The 12427-nt window shown below is 39.2% G+C and overlaps 1 protein-coding gene across 2 annotated transcripts in view; it reads right to left on the bottom strand.

Moving 5' to 3' along the window:
- The window catches only part of AIFM1 (apoptosis inducing factor mitochondria associated 1), a 30805-nt gene extending 19552 nt beyond the window's left edge, over window positions 1-11253 (bottom strand). Inside the window, exons 1-2 of one of the 2 annotated variants that reach the window (XM_070784619.1) lie at window positions 10969-11253; window positions 2872-3002 (exon numbers count right to left, since the gene is read on the bottom strand). In XM_070784619.1, the coding sequence (XP_070640720.1) occupies window positions 2872-3002; window positions 10969-11074 (237 nt within the window). In that variant the 5' untranslated portion in view covers window positions 11075-11253. Of the gene's footprint in view, window positions 1-2871; window positions 3003-4186; window positions 4330-10968 lie in introns of both variants that reach the window. The other variant, XM_019956004.2, reaches the window with a different exon arrangement.
- Window positions 11254-12427: the final 1174 nt, after the last annotated feature.

A 12427-nucleotide genomic window follows, 5' to 3' on the forward strand; every position in this document is an offset into this window, starting at 1 on the left:
ATTACTTTGCCAACAAAGGTCCATCTAGTCAAGGCTATGGTTTTTCCTGTGGTCATGTATGGATGTGAGAGTTGGACTGTGAAGAAGGCTGAGCGCCGAAGAATTGATGCTTTTGAAGTGTGGTGTTGGAGAAGACTCTTGAGAGTCCCTTGGACTGCAAGGAGATCCAACCAGTCCATTCTGAAGGCGATCAGTCCTGGGATGTCTTTGGAAGGAATGATGCTAAAGCTGAAACTCCAATACTTTGGCCACCTCACGCCAAGAGTTGACTCATTGGAAAAGACTCTGATGCTGGGAGGGATTGGGGGCAGGAGGAGAAGGGGATGACAGAGGATGAGATGGCTGGATGGCATCACTGACTCGATGGACGTGAGTCTGAGTGAACTCCGGGAGCTCGTGATGGACAGGGAGGCCTGGCGTGCTGCAATTCATGGGGTCGCAAAAAGTCGGACACGACTGAGCAACTGAACTGAACTGAACTGAACTGATCTTCTCTATCCTTTCAAATTGAAGGGCTAGGTTTTTTTTTAACACAGCATTAGAACTGACTAGTTTTCTTTTTTTAATTCAGCATCAGAATTTATTGAAGATATTTTAAAAAGCAGTAGGCAAGAACGACTTTTTTTCATTATAACACTTTTGCTCTTTTTGTAACCCACAGGGTCAACAAGACAGAAATTTAAGTGACCATATGTCAGCTGAAATCCCACATTATTAATTAATTGGAGGAAAAAGTAAGGATAATCAGAGGAAGTAGCATAAAAACATGTTTTAAGAATAATATGATTCTCTTACAGAGTAATCCACTAGGCAATGTACTGCATTAAGGAACCTGAATTCTCAGATTTGCAATTGACATTTATCAGCCTGGAAACATCTAATATACAACATGAATGGATTAGAAAATTAAGTGCTGTATGTTAAAAGATAATGGTTATTCCTTGAATTTACCACTAAATTCATCAAATTCATAAACTGAATTCAAGTAACACTAATTTCAGGAAGAGTTTTTATTTTAAATCTTGGCAATATATACAAGTCCAGCATTTACTCATTCCTTGAAAAAATATTTAAGAAAGGGATTTCTACCTAAAAAGATGGCTTTAAGCTGATCACTGCGAGTGAACAGAGAAGTAAACTGAGGTCATGTTCACACTGAGACAGATATCCAATAATAGCCTAGGCCCTCTCACACCTCCTATTGGTTCACACATCAGGGAAGAGGAGACCAAGAAATACCTTGAGGTTTACTGGGGAAAGAACAAGAAAGAGGTTTGTCATATATTTATATATTTAGCTTTTAAGTAAATGTTCTGATATAAAAATAAGTTACAGACCTACTAAATAAAAATTAACTTTTCCCCCAAGGGTCTCTGTCTCCCCAGTTTGCAGATTTCCAGTCAGTGACATGAATACATGTCAGGTTAAAAAAAAAAAAAAAAACTACAAAATCCTGAAATACGTTAGCAGACAACTGTTCTAAACAGATGAATATAATGGCATCTATTCCACTTAAACGAATATGAAAGGTAACAGTTCATTTTCTGAGTGAGGCAATGTGGTCCTATCAGTTGAACAATGGCTCAACTACTAAATCTCATTAAATATTCTAAAGGCCACTTTGGCTCTGTGTGTGTGTGTGTGTGTGTGCACGCGTGCGTGCACACTCAGCAGTGTCTGCCTCTTTGCAACCCCATGGACTGTATGTAGCTCACCAGGCTCCTCTGCTCACTGACAAATCTAAGTCACCTCAGATCATGTTTTAAATGATTTAAAATGGAATCTAAAACAAAACACAATAGTTTGATAAGTTGTAGGTAGACAAAAGCTTATCATTTAACCTAAAACCACCATAATACAGCAGCTTTATTATTACCAGTGTTGGATAAACACAGAGGGCAATGAGGCATTTAACTGAATGGCTTGAGAGGAACTTGTGCTTCACAGACATTTCTAAGACAAGAGGAAGCAACAGTATGAGTGGCCCTGTTCTGTGGCCTGGCATTAAGAGATTCGCCTGGCCAGCTCTGTGGAGGCCATCCAACTCTGGTACAGCAACATGAACCAGAGGTTTAATGGGTTTCAAATGTTACAAACATATCAGATATGAACACCTAAAATCTATTTCTGAATGAATGGGGTGGAACTGATGGGAAAAGTTGAGAGAGCTATGAAATGGAAAAGTTAAAGGCTTAGAGGGTAGTATCTAAATAATGAGAGAGGCATTTAAGAAAGCAGTTGACACAAATGCATTAGCTTATACCACTTCAGCCACTAGTTTGACCAAATTACATACAGATTACAAAAGGGACACTGCCAAATGAACTTAGTTGAAATAGAGGCTGGGGGTGAGTGTGGAGAACACTGCAATTTTTATGGCTTTTTGGACCTCCTCAGAAGCATTCAATAAAATGCCCTTTCGCAGTAAAAGTAGGGTTAATTTGCTGTTTCCCACAAAACACAGAAATTATATTTTACCTAAAATGATTCAAAATGGATGATGTTCAAGTCATCTTTACTTGCTTACTCAGTGTTTACTCTTTGAGACTATCTTGTTAGGTATGCAGCACTAAAGCACAATATAATTCAGCATCATAAAAAAAGAATTATGAAATTGGCAAAAGTTTCAAAGACAGGGTTGATGACAAGGATTTATAGCAATCATTAAATATATGGCTTTAGATATTTCCAGTAAGACTTTAACAGTTTGAAGAATAAAGGACTCCCTAGTGACTGACAATGTCCCTTTAATAAATACCTAGAAAGCACATGCCATGAATGTTTCATCATGTTCTAATGGATCAAGTTTTCATTAGTGCCATGGTCTCACCCACCCTACCCCCAAAATATATTTGAGTGTAAGTATCTTACATAATAAACTCCTGCCCCAGTGACTGTTGCTCCTACAATTAAGAAGTATACTAGGCTGCTGCCATCTTTCCCAGAAGCACCTGTAGACGCTAGTGATCTAGAAGGGGGTCCTAGATGATGACACTGCACAACTGTAGGTAAAGATAAGGCCAAGAAAGAAACAAAGGGAAATAGAAAAAGCACTAAGTATTAATGAAGAAACATTCAATATAAAGGCAGGGAAGTGTTTTTGGTTACCCTGTGCTAAAAAGAAAAACAAATGCTGTTCCAGGATTGGAGGAGAATGTATATATCCTCAAAGTCTGTCACCAGACAGAGCTCACCTAGTTCTTACTCTGATTCACCTCACAGCTGGCAAGAACTATCTACTTTGCTTGTGCATTTGGAGTTAGGTCAGAGAATGATCATCTAAGTGACGTCAAATAATTTTCATGTCCCCCCCCTTTTTTAATGCAGTGATCCAGTAACAAAGATAAGTTCACCCTCTTACCAATGTAGAAAGAACTAAAATTGTAATGTTGTTCAACCATTTGCTCTCAATAAGTAAAATAAACAGCTTCCTTCAATCAAGGGCATTACTAAGTGTTATCTAAGTTGGTTCACTCAACCTTACATGATCCAGCTTTAGACTGATCTGCTTAGTCACAGTAAACTCTGCCAAGTTAAAAATGCCCACAGAATAATTCCTCTGTCACCAGCTAAGCTGATCACAGTTCATTTAAGGGGATATTATTGTGGTAATACTATATAGCAGTTTAAAGCACATTTCTCACCTCACACAAACTCCATCTTAAACCTGGAGTATACTAGACCTACTTCTAGAATTTAGTCTTTGGATGAGGTTCCTGGATAAGTTTTTCTTTCAGGGAATGCTGAACTGAAGATTATTGTTTTTAAATGTTTATTATCCCAAGCCAAGGAAAAATACAATATTTGGCAAATGGGTCAAAATCAAATATTGTGCTAAGGAGCTGCAATGAATTTTGACCTTATTCATAGGTTAGTGCATTATATCCAAGAGAAAATATACAATTCCATAGATTAGTCAAATCTAAGGAAACGCAGAAGCTTTCAAGTAAAGAGTAAAAAGACAAGTGCAAAGAGCAAAGATCATCAATGAGAGATGAAATTTCAGTCATTCTCAAATTGGTTCTCACAGACTATTAGATAGTAGGCACTCTAAAGAAGGCTCTTTGGAAATTCTTCCAAAAAGAGAAAGGAGAATTAGTTGTAAAAGTCTTAAAGCAGAGTAGTACTGAGTCTATTAATGGGAGCTGTTTGGCAGCTTCTTTACACAAGGTGCTTTTCTACTTACATATGCACCAGCTCCTATTGTTGATAAGCCCACAATAAGGACTAATACAGAATTATCGATTTTGCCCCCTGATGGACCAGAGCTAGCCATTTGTCTTGTCATCTGGAGTTCTAGAGGAACATGCCATCGCTGGAACAAGTTGCCTAAGGAACACAATTTATTAAGACACACACACATACAAAAATAAAATAGTTAATACATGTTTATGACTAAATGTCAATGCATTGCACAAGTAAAGACTTAAATGCACATTGGGCTGTGTCATATTCACTGTTAAATGACCAAGGGGAAAAAAAACTTAAAACTGTACACACAAATACAACAGATATCAGAATGTACACTCTAAAGTTGTTGGAGTTTTACAAGTATAATTTAATGCTGTCCAGGGAGGAATTTATCACTTCCAGAAAAGGTAATGAAAAACCCGGGCAGTTCATCAAATACGTCTCTCTTCACATCTTCACCGTAAATGAAGCAAACATGGAGAGATGACTGAATAGACAGATATAACAAGTTAACTACAGGCTACCTGGGACACTCTAACAATCACTTAAGGAGTAATTTAAATGGCTGGCTCAAACCTTGCACACATAGACTCCAGCAACACAATCTAACCAGAAAAGACTTTAGCCTTGTGTGAAAGGCAATGTGTCCTGGAAGACAGAAATGCTAAATCTCAGAAGAAAACCACAAAAAAAAAATTAGGTAAATTTATCTCCCCCAAAGAACTGAAGAATTTTGGATTTTATTTTTTAGAATGACAAAATTTAAAATATCCACTGGCTACTTGGCTCTTAGTCCTCCAAAATAATACAAAGATTATGTTGATGTAGAAACTCAGAATGCCTATTAAGAATCTGAGGATCGTAACAGCGTTCACACATGGAAATGTCAGAGTTTCACAGACTTCTTTCTCCAGGAGGATGCTGGCATTTTCAAATGAAGGAAGACGGTCCCAGCACCTTCCCTGCTTGTGACAGTCTTCATGTTGACTACTGACCTAGAACAGGGGTTTGCAAATTTTTCTGTAAAGAGGGATGGTATGGGGAGGGAGGAGGGAGGAGGGTTCAGGATGGGGAACACATGTATACCTGTGGCGGATTCATTTTGATATTTGGCAAAACTAATACAATTATGTAAAGTTTAAAAAATAAAAAAATAAATAAAATAAAAAGAAAACAACTTACAGCACATTAAACAATTAAACAAGCTCCTGAGTAAAAAGTTTGATATGATTTTATTTTGCATTTTGTGATGACACAGGAGTAATCAAGGTGCTCTGGATAGATGGGATCCTCCTCCAAAGTTAACAAGACATGGGGAAAAAAAAAAAAAAAGAACCAGATAGAAAATATTTTCAGATTTGCAGGCCACACAGTCTCTGCTGTAACGACTTAATTCTGCTGATGTTGTGCCAAAGCAACCACAACATAAAAATGAATGGGTGTGATTGTGTCCCAACAAAACTTTGTTAGTGGACACTGAAATGTGAATTTTAAATAATTTTCAAAAAATTGTCTATTAAAAATTTTTTGAGCCATCTCAAAAATGTAAAAACCAATTTTAGCTCAAGGGGCATAGGAAAGCATGTGGGTTTGGCCTGTGGACTGTAGTTTGCCAATCCTGATCTACAGCAGTGGTTCTAAAACTTGAGTGGGCATCAAAGTCCCCCAGAGGGTTTATTAAAGCATGGAAGGCCAGACCTACACCACCCCCACCCCAGAGTCTCTGAGCTGGAGGATCTGGGATAGGGCTCAAGAAATAGCATTTCTAATGTGTTCCCAGGTGATACTGATGCTGCCAGTCTACACTTCGAGAATCACTGGTCTAGAGGCAAGTAGCTATGTTCTGATGTGACCAAGCTTTAAAAGACAAACAGAACAGCGCTGGTAGCTGGTCCATATGTACTTGCAGAAATTCGAAATAGGGAGCTTTTCCCCAGCTTTCAAAATTACAGGGCTCAGAGGGGTATAAACATGTCCAAAACGCAGCTGCATTCTCTTACCTGAAATCCTTGGGAACACGGGCATCCCAGAACTTAGAATTATTAGGTGCTAAGTATATATTACATATACCATATAGTAAGTAACACCCAGCACAATAAGGGGCAGCAACCCAGTCACACGCATTAATGTTTCTATGACCGATCACAATGAAGAGAATAAACAAAAGATTCTAAGTTAACTTCTCTCCAGTTCAGGTTCCAAAAACTTGATTTTTTTAGTCCTATTTTCTTTGCTAAATTATAGATAAGAAACTATGGATCTATATTCTTAGAACTGGAAATGTATTTTTCTCTACTGTTTTTCTTTCTTACCTGTTTTAGAATCTTTCATCACTGAATGAAATAAAATGGCTTATATTTGGGAACAACAACAAATCATGAAAATAAAAACACGGGCAAGGGTTGAGAAGCTTATCTCAATCTGGGCAAGCTTTTGATTTTCAGAAGTCCATAAAAATGATGAAGCATCAGAAATAGAAACTGACAAATCTCAGAGCTTAGAAAATGAAACTGGGTAGAAAAAGTTCCACATGGTTAGATATAGTACAATGAATTTAGTTGTCTCTTACCTCCATCCCAAGTTTTTTTTTAACCAAAAATAAATGTTTTTAAAATTCCACTTATTCCTCTAGAAGATCCTAAATCTAAAAACCATAACAACTTTGTTTTAATATAATAATTTAAGTTCAGCAGTTTTTGCCTCAATTTGAAAAAAAAAAGACATTTAAAAGCAAATTGACTTTTAAAAAAGGAAATGGGTTTACATTTACACTATTGCTTGAAAAGAAATATAACACAATACAGTCATTAACAAACCAACTTTTTATATATCTAGTGACTTTAATTTTGTAAAAGGTGATAATATGGTATGGATATTCATATTTCCCTCGAGTTTTCTTTTACCTATAAAATTATTCCCACACCTTTCCTACCACAGCCTCAGAATTTTAGGAAATCTTATATAAAGACTGAAACATGCCTTTTCACCTGTCTTACTAATGTGGGAAAGCCCCCTTACTCCTTGACTTCTCATTGCACCAATCTACTTATTTTAGATTTTCTGCAGTCAGACCACATGTACCAAAGTAGAGCTTTCTTCCTCACACTTACGATTTTTTTAAACTGATCATTTATACATAATACTATGATTGCCATTTTTGTGGTAATTAGAACCTCTACCATGTCATATAATTATCATTTCTTTGTAGTTGTTGGAATAATTAAGATCTAGTTTCTTAGCAAGTCTGATACTATAATACAATATTATTGTCTATATTCATTATATCATGGAAAGATTCAATTCCTGTAGGAGTTTGCTCAATAAATATTTCATGAATTAATGAATAAGATAAATAGAAACTCACCCCAGTTCTACTGATAAGGACTGAACATTTTGAAGAAATTTTTGCAAAGAAGTTTTGAATACCACAGGCTAGCATTAGAATAGTATCTAAATCAACAAATTCACTGCTGTAGATTTCATAATCTCCTATTTTTCCATACACCCAGAAGCCCTTTTCCACAAATACATCCATACAATTGAGGCACCCAGAAATTTCAAGTGGTTAGGAGGTCTAATATTGTCTTGAATCTTGTTTTCTGAACATCAAACTTACTCTTCTGACATGTCTAAAACACAGGATCGGACAAGCCTAGGTGATCTGTCCATTGCAGCTAAATGCCTCTTGTGTGAAACACTCCGAAGAACGGCACCAGAAGAAAAATGATTTTGATGACACACAAAAAATCTAACTCTATTCTCCAAAGTTAAGTCCTTCACAGTACTAGGGTTCAGTCACTGAGGATTTACCATGTACCAGACTGTACAAAATGCTGAGGACACAAAACTAAATGTGACACAATTCCTGTCCTCGGGTAGTGTATAGTTTAGGAGGGGAGAATGGCTATAACTATTCTGAATATCAGAAAAATGGGCTTGACACAAATCACAAGAGATTCAAGGTTGCTCAGTTTGGCTTTTTAATCCTTAGGTCAGTGGAACAGAAGGGAGTCATTATTCATTCAGAATAGCAGCTTCCAAACTTGCCTGATCATTCGAATTACATCAGCAGCCTTGTTAAATATAAATTCCCACGGCTCTCTTCCAAAGATTATCATTTGGTACAGTTGGGGTTGGCCTTCCACTTTAACTTATTCAACCAGGCAAGTTTTGGAAACATGAAAGTTACAATATACAGCAACTCCCTTAAAATAATAGCAAATGTCTATAAGAAAATGTTGACTTGCTAAAATTTTCTTCTGGAAAGTTCTGTCCCAGCAATAGGAGTAGATAAAGGCTTGTCTTCTAGGCTTCAAAAAAGTGTCATTTGGCAGTGTCCAGGAAGTCTGGATCATTGCCCACAAGGAATCCAGTTTCTTTTTTAAGAGAGTGAAAAGGGTTCTGAACAGAGCAAAATGTTCAAACATCTGACCCTCAGGTCGGGGGTCAGTGATGAGTTTGATCACATCGATAGCACAATGTTTGATAACCAAATAAAAAACTACAGAACAGAAAACATCTATTACCTACCTAACCCATATGCTCCTCAATTCTGAATGCCGACACAAAGTGGTTACTATAAATTACCTTCAATCATTTCTGGAAAGAGGCAGAGCATCCAAATATAGTAAATAACCAGATAGTAGCAATTATCGTTTTAAGGCAAAAGGCAATATATAATGCAAATGAACTTGACAATAGTGACAGATGTGGATGACATGTTCCAAAGTAGGTTTAAAGTTTGCTATAATCCTGGCAAAAACTAGTGGGGAGGGAGGGGAAAACAGGAAGGGGAAATGGCCTGTCTACAAACATGCCTCTCCCTGATCTATGTAAAAACCTATGGTAAACTATGGCTACTATGGGCAAAAGAATTCAGATTAAGAGCAATTAGTCATCAAGCCACAAGACAAAGTTGATTCCTACAACGACAGAATCATTTCTTTTTGAAATTGTAACCCAACCCCCACCCACTGCTAAAGATAATAAGGTTATCCTCTGGTGCTTGGCCAAAGGACAAATAACTGTATACAAAGAGATGGATGGAATCTGTCGAGAAGTCAGAATATACTCTACAGCAGACTGCCTTAAAACAAGTCATGCAATGGAAAAGAACACTTTTAGTGAGTATTTTTCAATAGTTCTAATATCACCAACCATCTCAAACCAAAGGTGGATATCATCTTTGCAAATCCACACTTAATTGATGAGAACGTTTGTTCAGACTTCAGAATGCTGGCAAAAGTTGTGCGTTTTAGGCAAAATAAGTACACAGAGTTTGAAAGCCCAGTCTGCATGAAAATCTTCAGCTTACCTAAATTTCTGTGTAAATTTCTGTCCAACTTAAATACAGCATCCTCAATTTAACGCACAAAACCCATGCAGATGACATCATAGACAGGATGCTAGTTTTTCAAACCTAATCTAGTTTTTCAAACTTCTGCAAAGGCAGAAGTGCTAAGTTTCAAGAGCAACACGCCTTAGGACATACCTCAGGTACACCCATCAGGAAACATTTTCTTGAGGGATAGCAACTGGAAAAACTATTCAAATGTACATTTATAAGACTCTCACAATCTAAGGGAAATATTTTCTACTTTTTAAAAAGCACCCAGCAAGCAGTTCCACGTTGAAAAGGCCTCAAGGCAGTTCTATATTGACACTGCTAATATGAATATCCTTGGGTGACCGTTCAAAGATTATTGATGAAAAAATAAATAAACCAACAAAACCAAGCACCTTGTACTGGTGGATAATTCTTTACCCCCTTGAAGTTGTGCAGGTTGAAAACTGGCAGGTTCAAGACATGTTTAGATAAATTCAAGGATATCTGATGCCCAATGGGCTTAAAGGGGAACCAGATTTATCCTTAAGAGATAAAACTTTAGCAAAGAGATAAAACCAGATTTATCCTTTTGAGATAAAACTTTAGCAAACAGTGTGGAGTTGGGGCAAGAGGATTAGGAACCTAGAGACCGGCAAACTATCCTCTGCTCTACCTATTAATTAGGTATATGACCTTGAGCAAGTAATTTCACCTCTCTGTGCTTCGGTTTATTATCTATAAAACGAGTGGGTTGAATTTTACCATGAAATCCCTTCCAGCTCTAAAATTTGCTGAAACAAGTTCACGGGCGGGCGGGGTAAATACAACGTGTTCTGCAAACTGTTTCTTCAAAAGATTAGAGACCATCAAGAATTTCACTGACCAGACAACTCAACTCAAATTAATTCTGGGCCAACTCTTTCTGGTGGCTGGCGCACAGCGGACAGACTTCTTACTTGCATTGCACTATTTCTGTTTCCCAAGGGACTCAAATCTGTGAATCTCATCTGGGGTTTTTAAGGTTACATGCTCATTTACAGAAGAACTGAGGCGTAGGGCTTGTGTCCTGCTTCAAGTCTCACAATCGACAAATGACAAAGTCTACTTGACCTCATTGCTCTAAAAAGGCGAACTGGGGGTGGCCAGGAGGTGGCACTGGACAATACAAGGCAGCCAGCTCTTCTGTTACCCCTGAACAGTAAACTCTCACAGGAAGAGGCCTCAAGCCGACTACCGGACTCAGATCCTTTGAAGGTCAGGTCGGCACGGCTTGCGAAACTCACGGTTTGGATCCCGCCAATTCGGAATTCACAGGATCGATCGTGAGTGTGTTTAGTTTTTTTCCCCAGGGATGGGGGTAGGGTGGGGGGGAGCCCTGAGCGGCATAGGGAGCCTGTGAAACCCAGGCCCTTGGTCTTCAAGGTGGGGGTTGCCCGGGATGGGTCAGTCACCTGGGAGCCGGTTCCTCTGCCTCGGGCCTCGGACGCACACTGTCCGCACCAAGGGCGCCAGCTTCTGCTTCAAAGCACCCGCTGCCAGGCCTCCACACCGGAACATTTCGGCAACCGCTACCCTGGACCTCCTCCTCCTCTCCTTTCTTCTTACGCACGTACCAACGGGTCAAACACCCTGGGCCCTGACCCGCTCCCCCAGCTCCCTTCACACGCACTCTACGCAGGCTCCTCCTCCCAGCTCCGGGTGTGCATTGGACAGCTAAGCCGGCCTGCCAGAGCTGGAGAAGGGGACTCGCGACTGGAGGCCTACTGCGCAGGCGTGGCGCTCCAGGCCGCATCGCGATTGGCCCGCACGGGGAGAAGCTGGGCGCAGGCGCCTAGCTGTCCGAACACTTGGCAAGACCCCAGGCGCAGTTGCTTGCAAGTTTCCAAGGGCTGGGAGTACCGTGTTCCACTCAGCGAGCTCAGAAAGCTGTCTGAGGAGGGACCGGTGAAGCCGCTTTGCTGGGAGGTGGTGGCCGGTGCTGCCGCTGTGTCGATGGCGGGAACCTGTAACGGAACCTCACAAAGCGTGGCCCCAGCACAGTTTGTTCTTCTGTTTAAGCCACTGATTACTAGGTCCTAAGCCTTCCGGATTCTCTGACGGTAGTCCACTTCCAGTTTTTCCGGAGGTCCAGCCGGGGCACCTGGCTATGCAGATTCGGAGTGGACTTCCCTCTTTTACAAGTTGCTGGCGCTTTCCCACCCAGCCCTTGTTTCCTGGAGGAGGAATCATTACGGCTCTTCTTTTCCAAATCTGTCGTCGTGCAGTTCTGTGTCTTAGACGCTGTCCCAGGTGCTGCGGATAGTCTCCTGCTATTATGGCTTCCGTGCTTGAGAGCAGGATGCTGGCAAAGAGTTCGTGTTTCACCAACTTTCTGTGAGAGAAATCCTAAGCAGGATTTTAAGAATTATGGGAGGAGTAGGATGAGGGACTGAGTGTAAATAGGTGTTTTTGACTCCACCAAATGTAAAAATACAAATGCAAGAATATATTTTTAGCAGTATGCAAAACATATGCCTTTTTCAAAGTTTTGAGTTACATATTTTTAATTGGCATATATAATTGGAAATATAATTGCTTTATGATATAAATAAATATGAATTTAATAATGAAATGTAAATAATGAAATATAATAAATACAATACATTATTATATAAATATAACATTGGAATATAATTGCTTTACAGTGTTGTTAGTTTCTGCTGTACAACTTAAATCAGCTATATATATATATATATATATATATATATATATCTATCTTCCCGACCTCTTGAGCCTCCCTCCCCACCCCCTTGAGTTACATGTTCATTTAACAAGTATTTATTGAGCACTTGCCACTTGGACTGTGCCATGAAAGGAGCTCTGGGGGATATGAAAAGTATAAGAAGTGGTCACTGTCTAGTTGGGAGATGA

This window comes from Bos indicus, chromosome X (genome assembly GCF_029378745.1).
Source record: "Bos indicus isolate NIAB-ARS_2022 breed Sahiwal x Tharparkar chromosome X, NIAB-ARS_B.indTharparkar_mat_pri_1.0, whole genome shotgun sequence".
Lineage (NCBI taxonomy): Eukaryota > Metazoa > Chordata > Mammalia > Artiodactyla > Bovidae > Bos > Bos indicus.